The 22350-nt window shown below is 39.4% G+C and overlaps 1 protein-coding gene across 1 annotated transcript in view; it reads right to left on the bottom strand.

The window, feature by feature from the left end:
• LOC103724791 (probable maltase-glucoamylase 2) overlaps positions 1 to 22350 on the bottom strand; it is a 102960-nt gene that overhangs the window by 8737 nt on the left and 71873 nt on the right. The window contains exons 45-48 of the mRNA XM_017795310.1: positions 21873 to 21922; positions 14784 to 14957; positions 13176 to 13401; positions 12513 to 13106 (exon numbers count right to left, since the gene is read on the bottom strand). Coding sequence (XP_017650799.1) covers positions 12513 to 13106; positions 13176 to 13401; positions 14784 to 14957; positions 21873 to 21922 — 1044 coding nt within the window. The remainder of the gene's footprint in view (positions 1 to 12512; positions 13107 to 13175; positions 13402 to 14783; positions 14958 to 21872; positions 21923 to 22350) is intronic.

The raw sequence follows: 22350 nt of genomic DNA, 5'->3' as shown, positions 1-22350 counted from the left end.
GAATCATTTAGACTCTCTCACTTTACAAAGATCCTGTCCCATCAAAGGGCTTAGTAAAACTATTAAAATCCCATATCATTCTCAAGGTCTCAGTTGAATTAAGCTTTCCTTCATATCTCTGCTGAACACCTTACCTGGCCCAGTGAACTGGACATCATATATTGCTTTTCTAATACCTAGTTCTCTCAGTACTGCTTGCCCCTCCCTTATAGTCCTCCAGCCCCTGCTAATCATGTTAGTCTCCCTTGGTGACAACCATGTATCTTTAATGCCTTCAACCAGCCACCCTATTAAGAACTTCTCCCACCTGCATTGGCCTAGGTTGAACAGCCTATATCTCAAAGACAGATGGGTGGTTATATAACTCAGCTGTGAAGCTTCTGAAGGACTTAGACTGATGTCATTTGCTCCCATGTCCCATACTCTCACAAGCCTCGTGGCCAGTGGCTTTCTGCTTGCTTGTTTGTAAGTTTTTCCTAGTTTTAACAGTTATAACATGGAATATTTCCTAGTTACAGGACAGTTAGTTTTTGTTTTGTTTTGTTTTTTTTCCTTTTTACTATTATCTGTCTTTTCCTCTGAGTCCTTGGACTTTACACAAGTCAAAGTGTCCCACCTTTTTTCTCTCTCCAGCTCTGCAACTGCAGCCTTTTCAGCTTTTCCTGCCTGGGGCACATCTTTTATCATGCTAAGTGGCTTCTCTGTCTCTCTCTCTCTGTCTCTCTCTCTCTGTCTCTCTCTCTCTCTCTCTCTCTCTCTCTGGGTCCAGAGCAGGTAAAAGATTTTCTAGCCTTTGGGTAACCTTTAACAAATCTTCACATACCCCCAACATATCCCCATATTTACAACCGAGCTGTGACCCACACTTCTGCATCGCTGGCCCCTCTTTAGTTACAGATTTTATGATCCATTGCATAACCCATATGACTATCCCTAACCCCATTAAGCATATGGGTTTTGATTGGCTTCTCTCCTGGATTTGGGACTCAGAGCCCAGCTGACCCGCCACAGGAGCAACAAGAACAGCACTACTTTCTGAGACCCACATCCCCAAGGCTGTAGTGCCTTTATCCGGCCAGACTACACCAGTTTTGTCACCCGAATTCCCTCTGGGTCTCCTGTGCTATCATACAAACCACAGAATATATTTTACATGCATTTATTAACTTACAAAGGAATGAGAACCCAGGGCCTAGTCCCAAGCCTCCAATGGCGCGGCTCAGAGTCCGCCATATCAGACCACGCCACATCTACCATAGTCTCCACTAGCATTTGCTCATACCTCAGGGGCCAGTAATCTCACCCCAGGTCCACAAGAGTCAGTCCATTCTGTCCTTGAGATGCTGCAGCTGACTGCGCATTCCCCACACCACGCTCGCTACCTGTGGCTTGCAGCTTCCATCCCAAGATGGCTCCCAGGAGCCCATTCATACACCACGCTCCGCATCAGGCCCTGCCCATTGGAGGAACTAGCCAACTGGGAGACAGATGCTTTTGTCACTGTGTGTCATGCACATATATGTGTCACCAATATGCATGTACCAATATGTATGTATACTTGTGTGGTACAATCACTTCTCATGCAGATTTGTGCATGTAGCACATATGTGCATGGCACTTACATGTGTGTACATAGTTCACACATATGCAGATGCATGCCATTGGTGTTTAAAGTACATCAAATATATGTTCCACTTGTATGTCATGCATGTGAGTCTCATGTTGTGTACTGTGTGTGTTACATGCAAGTGTACCATGTGTTTGTGTATAATACATATCATATGCATATGCATTACATGGGTAGGTATAATTCATACTTTAGATTTGTGTCACAACTGAGGAACATAGAGTTTCGGAAGTCCCAAAATTTCAAAAGGCCCTCTAGGGCTGAGGGCATATGTCACTCAAGTTCCCTCTGGGTCTCCTGTGCTATCAAGCAAACCATATAACATATCTTTATGTGCATTTATTAACTTACAAAGGAATGAGTACCCAGTGCCTAACCCCGCGCCATGGCTCAGAGCCCACCATCTCAGACCACGCCTCGCCCATAGTCACTGCTAGCATTCACTCACACCTCTGGGGCCAGTGATCTCACCCCAGGTCCATAAGAGTCAGGCCGTTCTGTCCTTGAGCTGCTGCTCTGCTGCACATTCCCCACGCCATGCGCACTACCAGTGGCTCACAGGTTCCATCCCAAGATGGCTCCCAGCAGCCCCTCAGTCCTCCATGCTCCACTGCAGGCCCCACCCCTTGGAGGAACTAGCCAATTGGGAGACAGCATAACTAAGTGATTGAGAATGTTTTTGACTTACATGAGAGACCCAGGGTTTAATCCCTAGTACCAAAGAAAGAGAGGAAAAGCTCCCAAGAAACCTGTCCTTCTGGCAGGGAGACATTATAGTTTACTTCAGTAGGCATTTTAATATCTTATCATATTTTTAAGACGGGGTCTCACTGTGTAGCCCTGGTTGACTTGGAACTTGCTATGTCAACCAGGCCGACATTTGAACTCACAGAGTTCCACCTGCTTCTGCCTCCCAAGTGCTGGGATTAAAGGTATGCACCACTACACTTGACCTTTATTTTACCATATTTTGACTAAACAAATGTCAAAATTTAACCATAAGCAGGTAAGTAAGGGACTTAGTGTACACCTCAGTGCTGAGGCTGGCTGCAGCAGTCAGCTCTGAAACATGTCACGAAACTCAACTTCTCACTCCAGAAAAGGAGACAGTCTAAAGCTCTGTGCACACGAATCATTACATTGCTCACCAGACCAAATCAAATATAGTGCTCTTTGTATTGTTGAATACAATTTGTATTCAACAATACGATTTGTATTGTTGAAGTAGCAATATGTTCCACTTCACCATGCAAACCAAAGGAAATTTTACTAGCAGAAATGCAATGTTTGCCATATTAAAAACATTCATAAACATACACACAGTCAATATGAACTCTATTGACTACTTAAAAATAATTCTTGTCTGCTGTTTGGTCACACATTTCGTCCTTAGTTACAGCCCCCTAGAAGGCAGTGGACATAAACTGTTCAAGTATTTGTTCTTACAGTCATGCTGACCACCCTTCTTTTCTTAGATGCCTCCCCAGGTCTCCTCTATAGCCAAATGGGAACCACGGGTGAAGGCACAGGTGTGTCATGTGACTGGTCCTATAGTGAATTAGTCATTGGTACTCTTCTTAAGACAGGCCTCAGTACTTTATTTCTTCTCCCGTGCACATTATTGAGTTTCAGAGATCCCTTGTATAGCACCAAGCCTGGTGTGAAATGCAATGGACCTGATCTATTTCAATCTCTTTCCCCCACAAACTGTTTCTATGCTTATTGATCTACCATAAGCCTCTTTTGGGGATCCTCTTAATCCTTCCTGTAGGACTCCATACAGTTCCAATCAAATACCCTCCCAACACCAGCTCAAAAGAGCTCATGTTTTCTTGCTACATTGAACACTGCGAATCTAAGCTACGCCACTGCTGTCCTGGCTCCATAGCCACCACCATAGAGACTCTAATTCTTGCCATCTTCAGAATCCTCTATGCAAGACCTTGCTCCTGATCTCTGTATCACACTAGCTTTCTCACACTGGAAAATGACTTACGGGATTCCTGTGGACTTTGCCCACATTCCATATTCCTCTGTGCAACCTAGAGAGTCCAAGAATTCATGCATTTCAGCAAGTGTCTTGCTGGTAGTAAGATGACAGTCCCAGCTTCTCACAGATACAGTTGACACTGTAGGAAGCTTCATAAACCGATATCTGCACATCCACATGAAGGAAGGTATGTGAACACAACTCTGTCCTGTGTCTGTATAAATTTCTCTGCTCAAATAAATATTCTTTCAACTCTAATTCAAATATTTAATATTATAGGTGCTCCAATTTTGTAATTGACATTGACAAACTTTACATGTTCTCTAAGCCAGGCTTGGTGGTGCACGCCTTTAATCCCAGCACTCAGGAGGCAGAGGCAGGCAGATCTCTGTGAGTTCAAGGCCAGCCTGGTCTACATAGTGAGTTCCAGGACAGCTAGGGCTACAGGGAGACCCTGTCTCAAAAAGACAAAAAAAAAAAATGTTCTCACTCTTCACAAAGTCTCTGCATCGCTTACTTAAAAAAAAAAAAAAACTCCAAACATATTATATTATGTAGCTCTCTTTGTCCAACTCACTTGCCATTCAATATGCTTTCCCCAAATTCCTCTAGCCTCTAGCAATTATCTTATCAATTCAAACCATCTGCAATCTACTCCTTTGGAAAATTAATCTTGTGCTGTCAGTGATATCTCTTAAGGCTGAACTGAGGAGTTTGCACAGTATGCCTAGAACACTATAAAATGAAGTCCAAATTAACAACTAGAATGATCAGGTATGATACTAATAATAATGGGACCTGAAGGTAACAGTGTGGGTAGGATAAGCCCAGGGATCATCACAAGGGCAGAAGTGTGAATGCATTTACATTTAGAACAACAGTTGAAATCCTGAGTGCAGAAACATCATATACGTGGGTAGCCCCATGAGACCATAAACAAAGTTCAAGTCATTTTGGAGCATGGGTGTTTCACTAGTCCTTAAAATTCAGGATCCATTTTTCTTCTTTCAGATGTTCTTGCTTGTTGCTGTTTGTGTTTTTATAGTAGATGGAATCCCACTGAAATGGGCTAACAGCCCATGGAAAACAAGTGATACAGAGACCTGAAAGTTTAGTTCCTTGCCACAATGGGAGGAATATCATCCCACATCTCTCACATCCCCCCTCCCCCAAGGCTCAAGGACTTTTGCAGAAGAGATTGGCAGAAACAATGTAAGAGCTGGAGGAAGACGTAGAATATTAACTGTACATGTCCTCCAACCACTACACCAGCAAGCTATAGTCACACCTCCTTCCCACACTCACTGAGGAGTCAATGGGGGAGTCAGTCACCCCTCCCACCCAATCAATCGACCTTAGCTGCATGTGGGGGAGGAACTAAGAATATATAAGCCGAGAACACCATGAGGCATCTCTCTCGCCATTTTGTGCAGCTGTCGGGAAGTCACAGGATTTATATTTGAGTGTGGCCTTTCCATTGCAGTCATAAATGGAGGGGGCGCTCACTCTTCTGTAAATAACCACCATTCTATGCTCTGTTAGCAAGCCCAATAAACTCGTTAGGATTTTCTAAAGAAAAAAGAAAAAAAGAACAGAGCTAATGGAAACCTTCATTATTCCACCAAAGTTGACCCCATGTTGACAAATCCTTTGGTCTTTGATTCCTTATTCCTATTTTCCCCTTTAAACTTCATTGTGTGTGTGTATATATGTGTGTGTGTGTGTGTGTGTGTGTGTGTGTGTATGTGTGTGTGTGTGTGTTATTTCTGGAAAAAAAATATGTTCAAGTTACCTCTCTTTGGAATAAAATATTAATTAATTAATTAATTAACTTTAAAGAAATCAGGATCCAAGAACAAGGCTTACCATGGTTACCAGCAGTCATACAGCAAGATTGCGCCCAGGATTCTGAACCTGGTTCCAGGATCTTCCTATACTAACCCTGAAGTTTGACTCCTCAAATGTCTTTAAACATCTGAAGAAGTCTGAAACATGGGCTACTCTTTGCTTTGCTGTGTTTTTAAGAGTGCTTCTTACCTTTCAGAATTCTGTACTTTCAATTATGATCTATTAACATATCCAAACATACTGCATTGTAGTAACTTCAAAACTTTGCTTGTTTGAGAAAACTCATTTGTGGATTTTCACAAAACTTAGATCAGTGAATCAGCCCTGGTGTCATGGCTGGCAGTAAGATATCATGGGGCCTTAAGACACAGAGCATTTGATTTTTGTATCAGACTTTCTGGTGCTAATAAAACCAGCACAGTAGGCAGGCTTGTCTCAGTGAAAGTACAAGTGAGAGAGTCCACAGAGAAAATTATAAGTTTTCTTTTGGTTTGGAAGGTCAAAACTTCACTTAACTTGAGCCAACATAAAGTCTGTCAACTTGGTTCAGACCCCTGGAGTTTGTGGGTCAGTCCCAAGAAACAAGTGCAAAATGAATCTGTGTCCTTCGTGTGGAGTGTCATTGAATGATCCAAAAATAGGACCTCTGTGATAGCAAGTCAGAAAGTCAAGATGATGTCTGTAGAGGTGGTACCCATTCAAGTGGAGCAAGCGAAAGGTTCTGGAGCTCCTACTTACTGGGAAGTTTGTAGCACAATTGATCAGGACCCCTTTACATTCAAACCAGTGAAGACACCACACTGTTTACGTGAGTTATATCTGCTAATATTTACTACATCGGAAATATAAACTGAGTCATGTGTAAATTATTTGGTAAATATTTATTTCTCATTCATTACAAATAATATATCTACTACACACTAACATAAATAATATTTTTGTGAAAAATAAGCATATATTCTCAGGCAAAACTAACAATAAGAAGAATGGCATTATCTTACATTTTGTAAGTCTTTTCAATGCTGTGCATAATAGAAGAAAGCACCTTCTTTTTATCTGTTTTTAGACATAGCTATTGTGATATCACACAGCAACATGGTTTTAGACAAATGTTGCTGTATACCAAGGAGAGAATGAGAGAGAAAGACAAAAATAACAACATAGTATCACGAAAACGGATTTGGCTAGCGGCAGTCCATAGATTCCATGACTACACTTTGAGAATACTGTTTTAGGGATAAACCTTTAGTAGCATCTGACTGGCTAGATTTGGTAATATCTGTGAGTCTACTTATGAACACTGGGATGATCCAAGGGGACAGTAGGTTAAAGCTAAGTGATAAATTTGTATATTAAAGATCAAGGCCATCCAGAAAGCTCTAACACACTGGAGAGAGTTGATATTAAAACAATGAAATAAAAGGAAAGGTAAGCAAAATTCTAAACTTCAATTCCAGGATAGAAATTGCCTCCTAGGGTTCTCTTTATAGTCTTATCTCTGCCTGAGTAAATTCTGGTTTGTAGGAACATCACAGTCAGTTACTGATGGTAACAGTAAGAGCCTAAAACTATCTCATAATTAAATTAATTTCAATGCTCTAGAAATAGTTTGGTGTCTATGAAAGTAGTGCAGGTTGAATATTCCTAATACAAACTATAAGAGATAACACATTTTGAATAATGCCACGGGTGGAAATCTTCATACCATGAAACTTTTTTCTAAATAAAATTATTTTAAATGTTATAAAAATTATCTTTGGGCTATATGTATAAGGTATATGTGAAACATTAATGAATTTAATGTTTGGGTTTGAATCCTATACCCAGGCTATCTCATTCTGTATATGCAAACATACAGAAACCCGAAAGATGAAATCTGAAACACTTCTGGTCCAAAGCCTTTGAGATAATGAATATTCAAACCCACGCTTATTAAATCTGTAGTAAGAATGTCCATAACAACTACAGTGTAATTATTATGAAGGTGAGGGACATAAGTTTTTAACACCTATAATCATATATTTTGTGATAGCAAAAGGTGTGATGTTTTAATTTAATGCCTTCAGCACCTGAAGTCAAGGTCTATACACAATCTACAATAGTAGCATTTTATATATCTATAGTAACAGCTGGAATCTTTCAGAAGCAAAAATGTTTTCGGTGCTTATTATAGTAAGCTACTGTGTGAATAGTTCAGGGGTGATATTTGAAAAAGTTCATAAGAAAATAAAATGCTGGCTTCTACATCACTAATTAAATTATCTGCAATGTAAACAAATGTTGTTAGTGCATTGTTGGGGTGCCAGAATCACTAGTGCACTGAGATACTGGGTTATATCTTAGTAGGAATGGGACTGTTTCAATAACCACTCCTGGAGCAATAGAACTCACAAAGTGCAATGCAGTATTATCTGAGGTACCAAGATAACATGGGCAGGCCACGTCATGGTGATATAATGTGTTTGCAGTTTAACTGATAGGCCTATAAAAATAATAACTATAATAAGATTAAGAAATAGTTGTAGGATATATTCTGGCAGTAGAATAAGCAGGTACAGGGTTTGGGGGTTAAAGTTATGTTTGCAAGGATACACCGTACACATCTGCAATTTTTGTATATCGTGGAGTATCCATGTCTGTTATACCTAGAATAAAATTATTTTTGGACACTGAGTTATCTTAAGACTATTCACTAATGTTCTATAGCTACAATAGTTTTTTCAAAGAGTTACTTGAGGTAATGATCCTGCACTAAGCAGGTCCTAGAACTAGAGCAATGAGGAGGATCAGGGCACCAGAGGGGCATTTACATTATCTGCAACATAGGCAGATGCAACAGAAGACACATCAGCTGCTACTTTTTCATGAGTGGTAGTATTTGAAGCATATATGGTGATATTTGTAGTATTTGTGGTAGCACTGATTGTGGGAATAAGCAAATAACTGGTTGTAGAATTTGATGATCTCAAATGGTTTGTTTCTATATCTGTAAAAGCCATGTCTCAGGTTGCTATAGTATCTGGGCTAGAAATATGTGTACTGTTGCCTGTAGCACTGCTGGACTTATCTGCATCAATAGTATTTTCCACATGTCTTGCATCAGGTACAGTATTGGTTGTGGGAATATCTGTGGTACTTGGGAGGTAAATATTTGGAAGGGACTTATCAGAAGTAGTTGAATTTGTACTGAAAATATACGTAGGTGTGGTGTTATATGCTGTAATGAAATCTTCGGTAGCTTCAACAGTATTAGTTGTGTCATTAGTATTATTTGTTGGGACAGGAATGATTATACTAGGAATCACAGCACTAGTGTTATCTATATTAGGACCTGTAGGGAAAGCAGTAGCTGTGTCAGGAAGAGTAGAATTAGCCGTGACATTAATAGCATCCAGTGTATCAGTTGTGGTTGTGATAGAAAAAGTTGAACTAACGCTAGCAGTGGTAGTATTTGTAGGGAAAGGAGTAGTTACATCAAGAGCTGTAGTGTTAACTGTAAAATTGACATAGGGTGTAGTCGTAATATGTATGCCATCACTAGTGGTATCCATATCGGAAACTGCAGGAAAAGGTGTAGCTGTGTCAGGGAGAGTAAAATTAACTGTGGCATTAATAGTATTTGTTGTATAAAGTGAAGTTGTAACAGGAAGCCCTGGACTAGAGCTACCTATAGTAGGACTTGTAAGGGAAGGTATAGCTATATCAGGCAGTGTGGTGTTAGTGGTAACATCAACAGTACTTATTTCAGAGGTTGTGGTTATGACAGGAAAAGAACTAGTGTTACCTATAGTAGGACTTGTAGATCTATAGTAGGACTCGTAGGGGAAGGTGTAGTTATATTAGGCAGTGTGGTGTTAGTACTTATTTCAGGAGTTGTGGTTGTGTTGGGAAAAGTTGGACTAGTGGTATCTATAGTAGGACTCGTAGGGGAAGGTGTAGTTATATTAGGCAGTGTGGTGTTAGTACTTATTTCAGGAGTTGTGGTTGTGTTGGGAAAAGTTGGACTAGTGGTATCTATAGTAGGACTCGTAGGGGAAGGTGTAGTTATATTAGGCAGTGTGGTGTTAGTACTTATTTCAGGAGTTGTGGTTGTGTTGGGAAAAGTTGGACTAGTGGTATCTATAGTAGGACTCATAGGGGAAGGTGTAGTTATATTAGGCAGTGTGGTGTTAGTACTTATTTCGGGAGTTGTGGTTGTGTTGGGAAAAGTTGGACTAGTGGTATCCATAGTAGGACTCGTAGGGGAAGGTGTAGTTATATTAGGCAGTGTGGTGTTAGTACTTATTTCAGGAGTTGTGGTTGTGTTGGGAAAAGTTGGACTAGTGGTATCTATAGTAGGACTCGTAGGGGAAGGTGTAGTTGTATTAGGCAGTGTGGTATTAGTACTTATTTCAGGAGTTGTCGTTGTGTTGGGAAAAGTTGGACTAGTGGTATCTATAGTAGGACTCGTAGGGGAAGGTGTAGTTATAGTAGGCAGTGTGGTATTAGTACTTATTTCAGGAGTTGTCGTTGGGTTGGGAAAAGTTGGACTAGCGGTATCTATAGTAGGACTCATAGGGGAAGGTGTAGTTATAGTAGGCAGTGTGGTATTAGTACTTATTTCAGGAGTTGTCGTTGGGTTGGGAAAAGTTGGACTAGCGGTATCTATAGTAGGACTCATAGGGGAAGGTGTAGTTATAGTAGGCAGTGTGGTATTAGTACTTATTTCAGGAGTTGTCGTTGGGTTGGGAAAAGTTGGACTAGCGGTATCTATAGTAGGACTCATAGGGGAAGGTGTAGTTATATTAGGCAGTGTGGTATTAGTACTTATTTCAGGAGTTGTGGTTAGGTTAGGAAAAGTTGGACTAGTGGTATCTATAGTAGGACTCATAGGGGAAGGTGTAGTTATGTTAGGCAGTGTGGTGTTAGTACTTATTTCAGGAGTTGTGGTTAGGTTAGGAAAAGTTGGACTGGTGCTGTCTATAGTAGGACTCATTGGGGAAGTTGTAGTTATATTAGGCAGTGTGGTGTTAGTGGTAACATCAACAGTACTTATTTCGGAGATTGTGGTTATGACAGGAAAAGAACTAGTGTTACCTATAGTAGGACTCATAGGGAAAGCTGTAGTTATATTAGGCAGTGTGTTGTTAGTGGTATCATCAACAGTACTTACTTCAGGAGTTGTGGTTATGTTAGGAAAAGTTGGACTAGTGCTATCTATAGTAGGACTCATAGGGGAAGGTGTAGTTATATTAGGCAGTGTGGTGTTAGTTATTTCGGGAGTTGTGGTTGTGTTAGGAAAAGTTGGACTAGTGCTATCTATAGTAGGACTCATAGGGGAAGGTGTTGATGTACCAGGCAGTGTGTTGTTAGTGGTATCAACAGTACTTATTTCGGGAGTTGTGGTTGTGTTAGGAAAAGTTGGACTAGTGCTATCTATAGTAGGACTCATAGGGGAAGGTGTAGTTATATTAGGCAGTGTGGTGTTAGTACTTATTTCAGGAGTTGTGGTTGTGTTGGGAAAAGTTGGACTCGTAGTATCTATAGGAGGACTCATAGGGGAAGGTGTAGTTATATTAGGCAGTGTGGTGTTAGTACTTATTTCAGGAGTTGTGGTTGTGTTGGGAAAAGTTGGACTCGTAGTATCTATAGGAGGACTCATAGGGGAAGGTGTAGTTATATTAGGCAGTGTGGTGTTAGTACTTATTTCAGGAGTTGTGGTTGTGTTGGGAAAAGTTGGACTCGTAGTATCTATAGGAGGACTCATAGGGGAAGGTGTAGTTATATTAGGCAGTGTGGTGTTAGTACTTATTTCAGGAGTTGTGGTTGTGTTGGGAAAAGTTGGACTCGTAGTATCTATAGGAGGACTCATAGGGGAAGGTGTAGTTATATTAGGCAGTGTGGTGTTAGTACTTATTTCAGGAGTTGTGGTTGTGTTGGGAAAAGTTGGACTCGTAGTATCTATAGGAGGACTCATAGGGGAAGGTGTAGTTATATTAGGCAGTGTGGTGTTAGTACTTATTTCAGGAGTTGTGGTTGTGTTGGGAAAAGTTGGACTCGTAGTATCTATAGGAGGACTCATAGGGGAAGGTGTAGTTATATTAGGCAGTGTGGTGTTAGTACTTATTTCAGGAGTTGTGGTTGTGTTGGGAAAAGTTGGACTCGTAGTATCTATAGGAGGACTCATAGGGGAAGGTGTAGTTATATTAGGCAGTGTGGTGTTAGTACTTATTTCAGGAGTTGTGGTTGTGTTGGGAAAAGTTGGACTCGTAGTATCTATAGGAGGACTCATAGGGGAAGGTGTAGTTATATTAGGCAGTGTGGTGTTAGTACTTATTTCAGGAGTTGTGGTTGTGTTGGGAAAAGTTGGACTCGTAGTATCTATAGGAGGACTCATAGGGGAAGGTGTAGTTATATTAGGCAGTGTGGTGTTAGTACTTATTTCAGGAGTTGTGGTTGTGTTGGGAAAAGTTGGACTCGTAGTATCTATAGGAGGACTCATAGGGGAAGGTGTAGTTATATTAGGCAGTGTGGTGTTAGTACTTATTTCAGGAGTTGTGGTTGTGTTGGGAAAAGTTGGACTCGTAGTATCTATAGGAGGACTCATAGGGGAAGGTGTAGTTATATTAGGCAGTGTGGTGTTAGTACTTATTTCAGGAGTTGTGGTTGTGTTGGGAAAAGTTGGACTCGTAGTATCTATAGGAGGACTCATAGGGGAAGGTGTAGTTATATTAGGCAGTGTGGTGTTAGTACTTATTTCAGGAGTTGTGGTTGTGTTGGGAAAAGTTGGACTCGTAGTATCTATAGGAGGACTCATAGGGGAAGGTGTAGTTATATTAGGCAGTGTGGTGTTAGTACTTATTTCAGGAGTTGTGGTTGTGTTGGGAAAAGTTGGACTCGTAGTATCTATAGGAGGACTCATAGGGGAAGGTGTAGTTATATTAGGCAGTGTGGTGTTAGTACTTATTTCAGGAGTTGTGGTTGTGTTGGGAAAAGTTGGACTCGTAGTATCTATAGGAGGACTCATAGGGGAAGGTGTAGTTATATTAGGCAGTGTGGTGTTAGTACTTATTTCAGGAGTTGTGGTTGTGTTGGGAAAAGTTGGACTCGTAGTATCTATAGGAGGACTCATAGGGGAAGGTGTAGTTATATTAGGCAGTGTGGTGTTAGTGGTAACATCAACAGTACTTATTTCAGGAGTTGTGGTTGTGTTAGGAAAAGTTGAACTGGTGCTGTCTATAGTAGGACTCATTGGGGAAGTTGTAGTTATATTAGGCAGTGTGGTGTTAGTGGTAACATCAACAGTACTTATTTCGGAGATTGTGGTTATGACAGGAAAAGAACTAGTGTTACCTATAGTAGGACTCGTAGGGAAAGCTGTAGTTATATTAGGCAGTGTGGTGTTAGTACTTATTTCGGGAGTTGTGGTTGTGTAAGGAAAAGTTGGACTGGTGCTATCTATAGTAGGACTCATAGGAGAAGTTGTAGTTATATTCAACAGTGTGGTGTTAGTGGTAACATCAACAGTGCTTATTTCAGGAGTTGTGGTTGTGTTAGGAAACGTTGGACTAGTGTTAATAGTAGTAGGACTCATGGAGAAGGGCGTAGTTACATTAGGAGGTAAGGTACTAGATGTGACATTAGTAGTACTTATTTCAGGAGCTGTTGTTGTGATAGAAAGAGTTGGACTACTCATGGGCCAAGGTGTAGTGATATCAGAAGGTATGGTGCTGGTAGTGACCACAACAGTACTTGTCACATTGGGTGTCGTTATGTTAGCAGAACTTGTGGTGGTGTCAGCACTGGTAGCCTCAGTACTGGATGGAAATGGGGGAAAACTTGTGGGAGAGATGCTCGTTGTAATTGGAGTAGGAAGTGTAGGAACTCCAAACACCCAAGTAACTTCAGTTAGCTTTTCCAGGCTGATACTCTTTTCAGTCAGGTGAATAGTTAGTGTCTGCCAGAAACGTAAAAGTAAGTCAATATGTTAGGACTTCTTAAACATTATATTTTTTTACACTTCAAATTATCATTTAACAAAAAGCGTGCTCATTCTTTCTCCCAAGGAGTAAAAGGACATGATTATTTCTTTGGGGATTATGTTAGATCTAGTTAGATAAACATGGTGAGCTGCTCTGTGTATATAACCGTGTACTGGAAATCTTTCTTCCCACTTTATTCCATCAGAATTATATTCATTATCCACAAGTATTTATAGCTGTAGTTAAAGTCTGTGTTTATGAGACTCTCATTCTGGCAATCGCAAGCCTTCCTGAAAGCATACTAGTTTCACTTTCTCATCATCTAACCCTACAGCACCACCTGGCACATAGCAGGTACATGATATGCTAGAATTTTCCCAAAAGATAGTATTCAATGACTGTATACACTTGTGTTAATTGGAAATAATTTTCTGTGAGTAATGATGAATCCAACAATCCAAGAAATTTCTTTTAAAGTACATAAATAAGACTACTATAGAGAAAGATTCTAGTTGGGTGCCCAGAAGTGTCGTTTCACAAAATTTCCCCTTTGAAGATTTGTTTTTGAAAGATTTATTTATTTTAATTTTTATGTGCATGAGTGTTTTGCCTGCATGTGTGAAGAGTACTGTGTGTTAGAAGCAGGAATTACAGTTATCCATTTTCATATCTCTAAACTATTCCCTACAGGGCTGCATCCATATCTAAAATTCATCGTATGTTCTAAAATGGAACTTTTGCATTCCTGTTGCTACTTGTAATAAATCAGCAATACATCTTGTAAAACATTGGTTTACTTGGTTCTGGAAGAATAAACAAAAATGCCCCTTTAATAAAATCTATCTGTGGCACTCCTCTTGTTAACCAAATAAGTGTATTTTGTACCATTGACTACAACATATTCATTTGAGAATCAACAAATCGAGTGCCCGTTTTCAACTTCAATGACCCATCAATTTGCCCAGGGATGGGCACACTGCAAGAAAGAGAGAAGAACCTTCAAAAGCTTTAAGGAATCACTTCACCTTTGTTTTAGCCTTGGAGCAGAAAAGTTATTTTGTCTAGATGTATGTAACCTAAGAAAGCAACATATTCAAACATAACTCAATTTCATTGATCAACACAGAGAGGCTATGAGACTCTGATCATTCATACCTGGACTCCAAAGGGAAGACCACCAGTGCTGTGAATTTTACAGAAATCATAACGTAATCAGCCCTCACAACATAACAGAAACATACCTTCTATACAAATATACAACCGTTCTAAGGTCTATACATTGAGGAGTGATAGCAATAGCAGAGATAATTTTCAGAATAATGAAATGAGTTTGTGATAACAGTCCTTTCAGACATACCTGATTGTAGGGATCACTCATGAAATTGGTCTCCATGACCTGCTGGTTGTTGTAGATGAGCCTGACTTGGACGACATAAGAAGAGTCTAAACCCCAGATTCTAATATATCCAACTTTCAGTGGGTTTGAGTCGCTCAGATATTGATTATGTATGACCTGGATTTTTAAGGTGTTCTGTAAAGAATATAAAGAGAAAAGATATATATATGTATTACATATAATGCACTGTTAATAAGTTATATTTCGTGTTGCAATGTGAAAAGAGCTCAAATTAATTTATCATACTCCCTTGTAGTTTCCATTTTTAACTGCACATTTTGTGAAGACACACTTCTTAAACACCAGTTAAAACTAATTAGATGATGTCAAAAATGAGTTTATGGGATTCTCTTGCTTCAGGGACCACACCTACTCTGACTAGATAGTTAGACCCTCCCCACACTGTCCCCGCCCCACCCCGGCCTTGGCCCTTGGCCTCCTCCTGGTCATCTTGTCTGAGACATGCACATACCTTGGTAAGTCAGACCCTGCCCGTTGACAAGATACATCCTTTCTCCCCATGCTCTCCCCATTCCAGACTTAGGCCTAGGCCCCCTTCAGCTCTTCCCTCCGAGACCTATGGACTAGCCTGTAACCCAGATCCTACCCACTGTGTCTTGACTGTCCTACACCCAGACTAGCTACATTCTCCTGTTTCAGAGCCCACACCTACTCTGCAGCTAGGTAGAACCTCCCCACACTATCCCCATATCCACCTTGGCCCTAGGTCACCCCCAATCTTCTTGCTTGAGACCTCCTGACTAGGCTGCCAGAACCCAGGCACTGGATCTCCATAATCTTGACTCGGGCCTAGGTCCCTTCACCCTGCCAGAGAGCTCTTCACTAGTCACTCTGGAACTATCTGGTCCCGCCAATAAAAAACAAAAAAAATGAGACCCTGGAGCACAGACCAACTAACTATTCATGCCAGACCAGAAAGCAAGCAAGCAAGCTACATCAACAATATAAACATGATCAAACTTCAACTACCCAAAGGCAGACTAGAATTTCATATCAAACACACGATTAACAAAAGAAATCCATATGCCCAAACTATAATGCAAAAATATCCAAGTAATATGTAAACACCAAGAGAGTATATCCCAACCAAAACCCACCAGCCATACAGAAGTATACTACAATGAGAACCACCCAGAAGAACCCGGGAGGCAGAATGTAAAAGAACAATCATAAACATGATCATAGAATTCAGTGACTTTAAATAACACAAAAACTAGTCAAAAAGGACGGGAATAAACTCGTGAGTGAAGCTCAGGGAAATACGAATATACGGCTGAACGAGACGACAGAAACAATTTAAGACTTGAAAAGTGAATTCACAAAAGAAATACAAATATTAAAGAAAAATCAAACTGGAATGAAAATGAAATTGAAAAAATCAATAAGCTAATTTGCAATGACAGGAGAAAGCCTCACAAGCAGAATGAATGAAATAGAAAACACAATATCAAAAATGGATGACAAAGTTGAAGAACTGGACCCCTCAAGCAAAGAATATCGAAAAACATTTTAAAACCTAGGAATGGAATATTCAGAAAATGTGAGACCCCAGAAAAGAACGAACCTATGCATCGTAGGCATAGAGGTAAGAAAATAATCTTTGGTCAATGACACTGACCAGATCTTCAATAGGATGATAAAAGAAAACTTCCCCAAATTAAGGGAAAATGTACATATGCAGATATAAGAAGCATACAGAATACCAATTAGACCAATTAGACAGGACCGGAACAGAAACTCCCCATGGCATATCATAGTGAAAATACTAAATGAACAGAACAGAGGGAGGGTACTGAAAGCTGCCAGAGAAAAACAAGTTACTTATAAAGGAAAACCCATCAGAATTTCAACGGACTTTTCAATGCAAACTATAAAACCCAGCAAAGCCTGGACCAAAGTATTCCTGGATGCCATAGATGACAATCCAGAATTTGTTACCCAACAAAATTGTCTATCATAGTCAAAGGGAAAAGAAAAAATCCTCTATGATACAAATGGGCTGAACGAATTCATGTCCACCTAACCAGTTCTACAGAGAATACTCAAAACAGTGCAAAGGACTGAAGAAATGACCATACTCAAGAGGTTACAGAAAGAAAACAAACGAAGGTGGTTTGAGAGTAGAGAAACACAAAATAAGACTAAGAACACAAATAGAAAGTAAAATGACAGTACTCAATTCACACATTCCAATAATAACTCCAAATAGCAATGGCCTTAATACACAATCAAAAGACATAGGCTAGTTGGTTGGATTAAGAAATAAAATACATCTATTTGTTATCTGCAAGAAACCCATCTCACCTCCAAGGATAGAAAACACCTTAAGATGAAAGGACGGAAAAATATTCCAAGCAAAGGTCACTAAGAAACAAGCAGGAGTTGCTATTCTAATATCTAAGAGCAGCCCATGTTAGTGGCTCTGAAATTGACCACATACTAGGGCACAAAACAAACCTCAACACATACAAAAAACATTGAAATAATTCCATGTATTCTATCAGCCCACAATACAATAAAGCTTAAAATCAAATCAACAGTAAAAGAAGTCCTAGTAACTACACTAACTCCTGGTGATTAAACAATGCACTCCTGAGTGATGAATGGGTCAAAGAAGAAACCAAGAAAGAAAGAAAAGTATTCCTAGAACTAAATGAAAATGATAACACAATACAACAAAACATCTGGGACACATTAAAAGCAGTCCTAAGAGGGAAATTCATAATTCTAAGTGCCTACATTAAAAAATTCAAAATAAATGACACATAAATGACTTAATGGTACAACTTAAGAATTTGAAAGGGCAAGAACAAACCAAACCCAAACCCAAGAACTGAGAAGGAATAATAAAAATCAGAACACTTTTAAAGACATTTCTTAGCCATTTTTATTTCTTTTTTGAAATAAAAAGTTTTATTGAGTGTTTGTGCATTTCATATAATACAACTTAATCAAAAAAAAATCAGAGCAGAAATCAATGAAATAGAAACAAAGAAAATACAAAGAATCAACTAATCTAAGAGATGGTTCTTTGAAAAGATAAACAAGATAGACAGACCCTTAGCCCAGCTAACCAAAAGAAAGAAAGAGCAAATCCAAATCAGCAAAATTATAGATGAAAGGGGAAACATCAGAACAGACAACAAAAATCCAGAATATTATAAAGGAATACTTCAAAAAAACCTGTACTATACTAAATTAGAAAATCTAAACGAAATGGATGAATTTCTAAATTCAATGGATTCACCAAAGTTAAACCAAGCAGAGGTCAACAGCTGAAACAGACCCATAACAAATAAGGAAATCAAAACAGTAGTGGAAAGCCTCCCAACTGAAACAGCCCAGGCCATGATAGAGTCACAGCAGAATATTACCAGGACTTCAAAGAAGATATACAACCAATACTAATTAAATTATTCAAAAAGATAGAAACAGAGGGAGAATCCCCAAGCTCCTTCTATAAAACCATTATTACTCTATTACCAAAACCAGGTAAAGACACAACATAAAAGAAAACTACAGCCAGGTGTGCTGGTGCACACTTTTAATCCTAGCACTCGGGAGGCAGAGGCAGGTGGATCTCTGTGAGTTCAAGGCCAGCCTGGTCTACATAATGAGTTCCAGGACAGCTGGGGCTACAGGGAGACCCTGTCTCAAAAAGACCAAAAAAAAAAAAACTCAACAAAATACTTACCAAATAGACACACATTAAAAAGATGAACCACCATGAAAAGGTGGCTTTATTCCACAAATTCAAGGACAGTTCAATATACATAAGTCAATAAATATAATAAATCATATAAATTAACTTAAAGAGAAAAAAATCACATGATCATCTCAATAGATGCAGAAAAGGCCTTTGACAAAACTCTATATGCATTTATGTTAAAAGTCCAAGAGGAAATTAGACTGGAGGGAACATACGTCAACGTAATTACAACAAACTCACAGCCAACATCATTCTAAATGGAGAAAAACTGGAAGCATTCCCACTGAAATCAGGACTCAAACAGGGCTGTTCACTATCTACACACCTTTTCAATAGAGTGCTTGAAAGTCTTGCTAGAGCAATAAGATGAGAGAAAGAAATTAAAGGAGTACTAATTGGAAAAGAAGAGACCAAATTATTACCATTTTCAGATGATATGGTATTATACATAAGGGATCCCCAAAATTCTACCACAAAACTAGAAATGATCAACACTTTCCTCAAAGTGGCAGTTTACAAAATCAATGTACAAACTCAGTAGTCTTTCTATATATAAGTAAGAAACAATCAGAGAAAGAGTCGATGGAAACCCTGCCACTCACAATAGTCTCAAAAAATAAAATATCTTGGACATACTTTGGACACAGGACTTGGAGCAATCGAGCTGAAACTGATCTGGAAATCTCCTCCCTGAAGACTATCTCTCACAATTTTAAAGGATACTATGGAAGCTGGTAAGAGAGAAAATCAATCAACGATCCAATCCCAGTTTTAAAGCCTAACAACCGCAACGACTGGTACAGCAAAGTATATCAGTGCAGTAGTGACACTAGGGGTTAATCAACAGCTATCTAACTGGACTTAAAGCCTGCATCAGTGGGAGGTAAATCATGTGTGATACTGTAAACAGCCAAGTACACATGACTGTAGAGATCATAGATCCTAGGGAAAACCCTACCTCTGTCATATCCCTAGACAAATGTAATTTCTTACTGTATATTTACAGACAAGTATACTGTTTTGCAACAGATGGAGTCTAGTGCTGAGTTCCACAACTGGTCACACACAGAGAATAAGTCTCTGCGAGATGCCCAGCCCTAGGTGACACATCTACAATGGAACCTCTACATCTAAAGCTCATAAGACATAGTGGAACAGGGAATAGAGAGAATAATAATGCATCTCTCAACTTTCATCAGTGACGTTTCCTCATACAACAGAGGGTGATACACACTGAAGGACAAAACTGGGCAAACTGTAGAGAATAAGAGACTTCAGAGTGTGTATCCCTGGATGGGACTCCCATATTAAACCTCACCCCACCAGGGCTCAGGGACCTTTGCAGAGGAGGATGTAGAAAGACTGTAAGAGTCAGGGGTGGTGCAAGACCACAAGGAAACAGCATATTCCAGGCCTCTGAGAACTTGCTCATATGAACTTAAAACAATGGTGACAGCATGCACAAGACCCATGCAAACACAATCAGAAAAAATAATAAAGCCCACCATAGAACTAGGAAAAGGACAGTAGGCCCTAACCTTAGCTAAAGGACTATTGCCAGCTGATCACTGCTGGGTGAGGGAGAGTTGGTCTTCTTTAAGGGAGTGATACTAGATATGCTGAACAGGGTTTAGTGGATGAATTCACACTGAGGGATATCTAGATACACAAACTTGACTCGATAGACCTTAACACATATGACAGAATGAAAATGGGTAGGCTATGGAAGGGCGCAGAGAGGGAAGGGGTCTAACTATGATTAAGATGTATTGAATGAAATGCGCAAAAATTCAATAAAGATTATATATTGAAAAAATTAGGTTATGAGACTATGAAATGTTCTGAAAGTTATTTTGTGCATATTATTACTAATTTTTATAATAAATTTGAAAACAGTGTGTCATAATTTTTGTTTTACAGAGGAGGAAAGTAAGGCTGTGGGAGATGGAGCAGCCCATGTCCATGTAACTAAATGACAGATACAGCAGAATGACGGTGTGCAAGTTAATATAGAAGTGTGGTACACTGTCACCAGATTAGAAAACTTTGAGAGGAATGGAGGAATTTATCCAAACCATGAGCTACTTAAATACCAATACGAGGGGTTAAAATGAGATAAATCATGAGATGCTACAAAACTAAGATTAAATGAAAACCATAACCAAAATTTGTTATGGATGTCAAGAAAATAGAAAAAAGAAATCTCTGTGGGAATACAGTAGGTAAGGAGAAGTTAGTGAAGATGTGGAACTTCAAAAGGATAAGCTAGACAAGGAATGGAGCCGGGGTACTTGAACGACTAAGTAAACAGAGGACTGGGATTGGTTGAAAGCTAAAACCATGACAACAAACCAGGGGGCAGGGCAGTAGAACAAAGCCACAGATGTTGGTTCTGGTGATAGCAGCAAACAGAGAAATTAAGAGGTTCAAACGCCACTGTAAAAAATTAACAAACCAAGTGTAGTAGTGCACAATTGCAGTCCTAGCACCGGAGGGGCTAAGGCAGAAGTGTCATGAGTTAGGGGCCTGCTGAGCTACATAGTAAGTTCAAAGTAAGTCTGAGATACAGAGGATGAGACTCAGTTTCCAAAAAAGAATTAAAGGGACTTTTGTTACTGATTGGGCATGTACGATCAAAGAAAAAGGTCAAGAAAAAAATAATGTGAAGAAAATAGGCAGACTGGAGTTAGTTCTTCTTGATTTGAAAGAGCCAGTTATTGGGCTGGAGATATAGCTCACCAGTTAAGAGCACTGGCTGCTCTTGTAGAGGACCCAGATTCGATTCCCAGCACCCACATGGTGGCTAATAACCATCTATAACTCCAGTTCCAGGGGAATCCAATCCTCTCTTCTGGACCTCTGTGGGCATTGCACAACACAGCATACATACATACACACAGGCAACACATACACATAAAATAAAAATAATAAATAAAATATTTTTTAAAAAGAAAGAGCTGATTATCAAATTTCCTGAAACTTTGTGAGCTACTTTGTAGAAGTATTCTCAGTGTAGAAATCAGAATATGCTACAAGTAACTCGACCCGCCCACACACACACAGACAAGCTGGTTTACCAATCAGGGCAGCATTGATAATAATCGCCCCACCCCCAAAAGAATTTAGGGGTTTCTTTCATCTCAGGCTGATCCTTAAGAGAAACAATTCCATGAAACATCACAAAAGAATCCATTTCTCATTACTTTGGCAGAGCAATATAATTGAACTTTTAGAGTTGGAAGTCCTTTAAGGGTAATCTAATGTTGTATAATAGAGAAACATTTAACAGAAGTGTCTCTCTTAAATTCAATGAGTCTTACCTGTGCTGCTGTAAAGTGGGCTAAGAAATAGTCCCCATTTTCATAGGTATCTGCAAACAGGAAGAAAAGAATAAACAACTACAAATTTTTCAGTTGTAGCAGATAATCTCATGTTCAGTCAGAAATATCTTAAATGGATCACAATTACTAACAAGGTATTTATCATCTTCTTGTGCCTACTATGCCCAAGACCCTGGGTTTAATCTCTAGCACCCAAAATTAAAAGTAGTAGCTGAGCCAAACTTTTCACTCCAGGTTGTGAATGATGTGTGAATAGAGGGGGACTGGGCATGAAGATAAGTTGCAAATGCAAGATAATCTGATTAAATTAAGAGAGACGCTATGCATGAAATGTTGCTAATTAGTTACTCTGCACTGATCAAGAAGGAGAGTCCACATAGGTATGAAAATAAAGGCTTAAAGAAGAGGAAAGTGTTTACCTATCAAGTCACACAGACATGAATTCAAAACTTAATTC

Source organism: Nannospalax galili, unplaced genomic scaffold (assembly GCF_000622305.1).
Source record: "Nannospalax galili isolate Female #2095 unplaced genomic scaffold, S.galili_v1.0 scaffold1049, whole genome shotgun sequence".
NCBI lineage: Eukaryota > Metazoa > Chordata > Mammalia > Rodentia > Spalacidae > Nannospalax > Nannospalax galili.
Note: the sequence above shows the minus strand (reverse complement) of the source record. Positions and strands in the feature narration are given on the sequence as shown.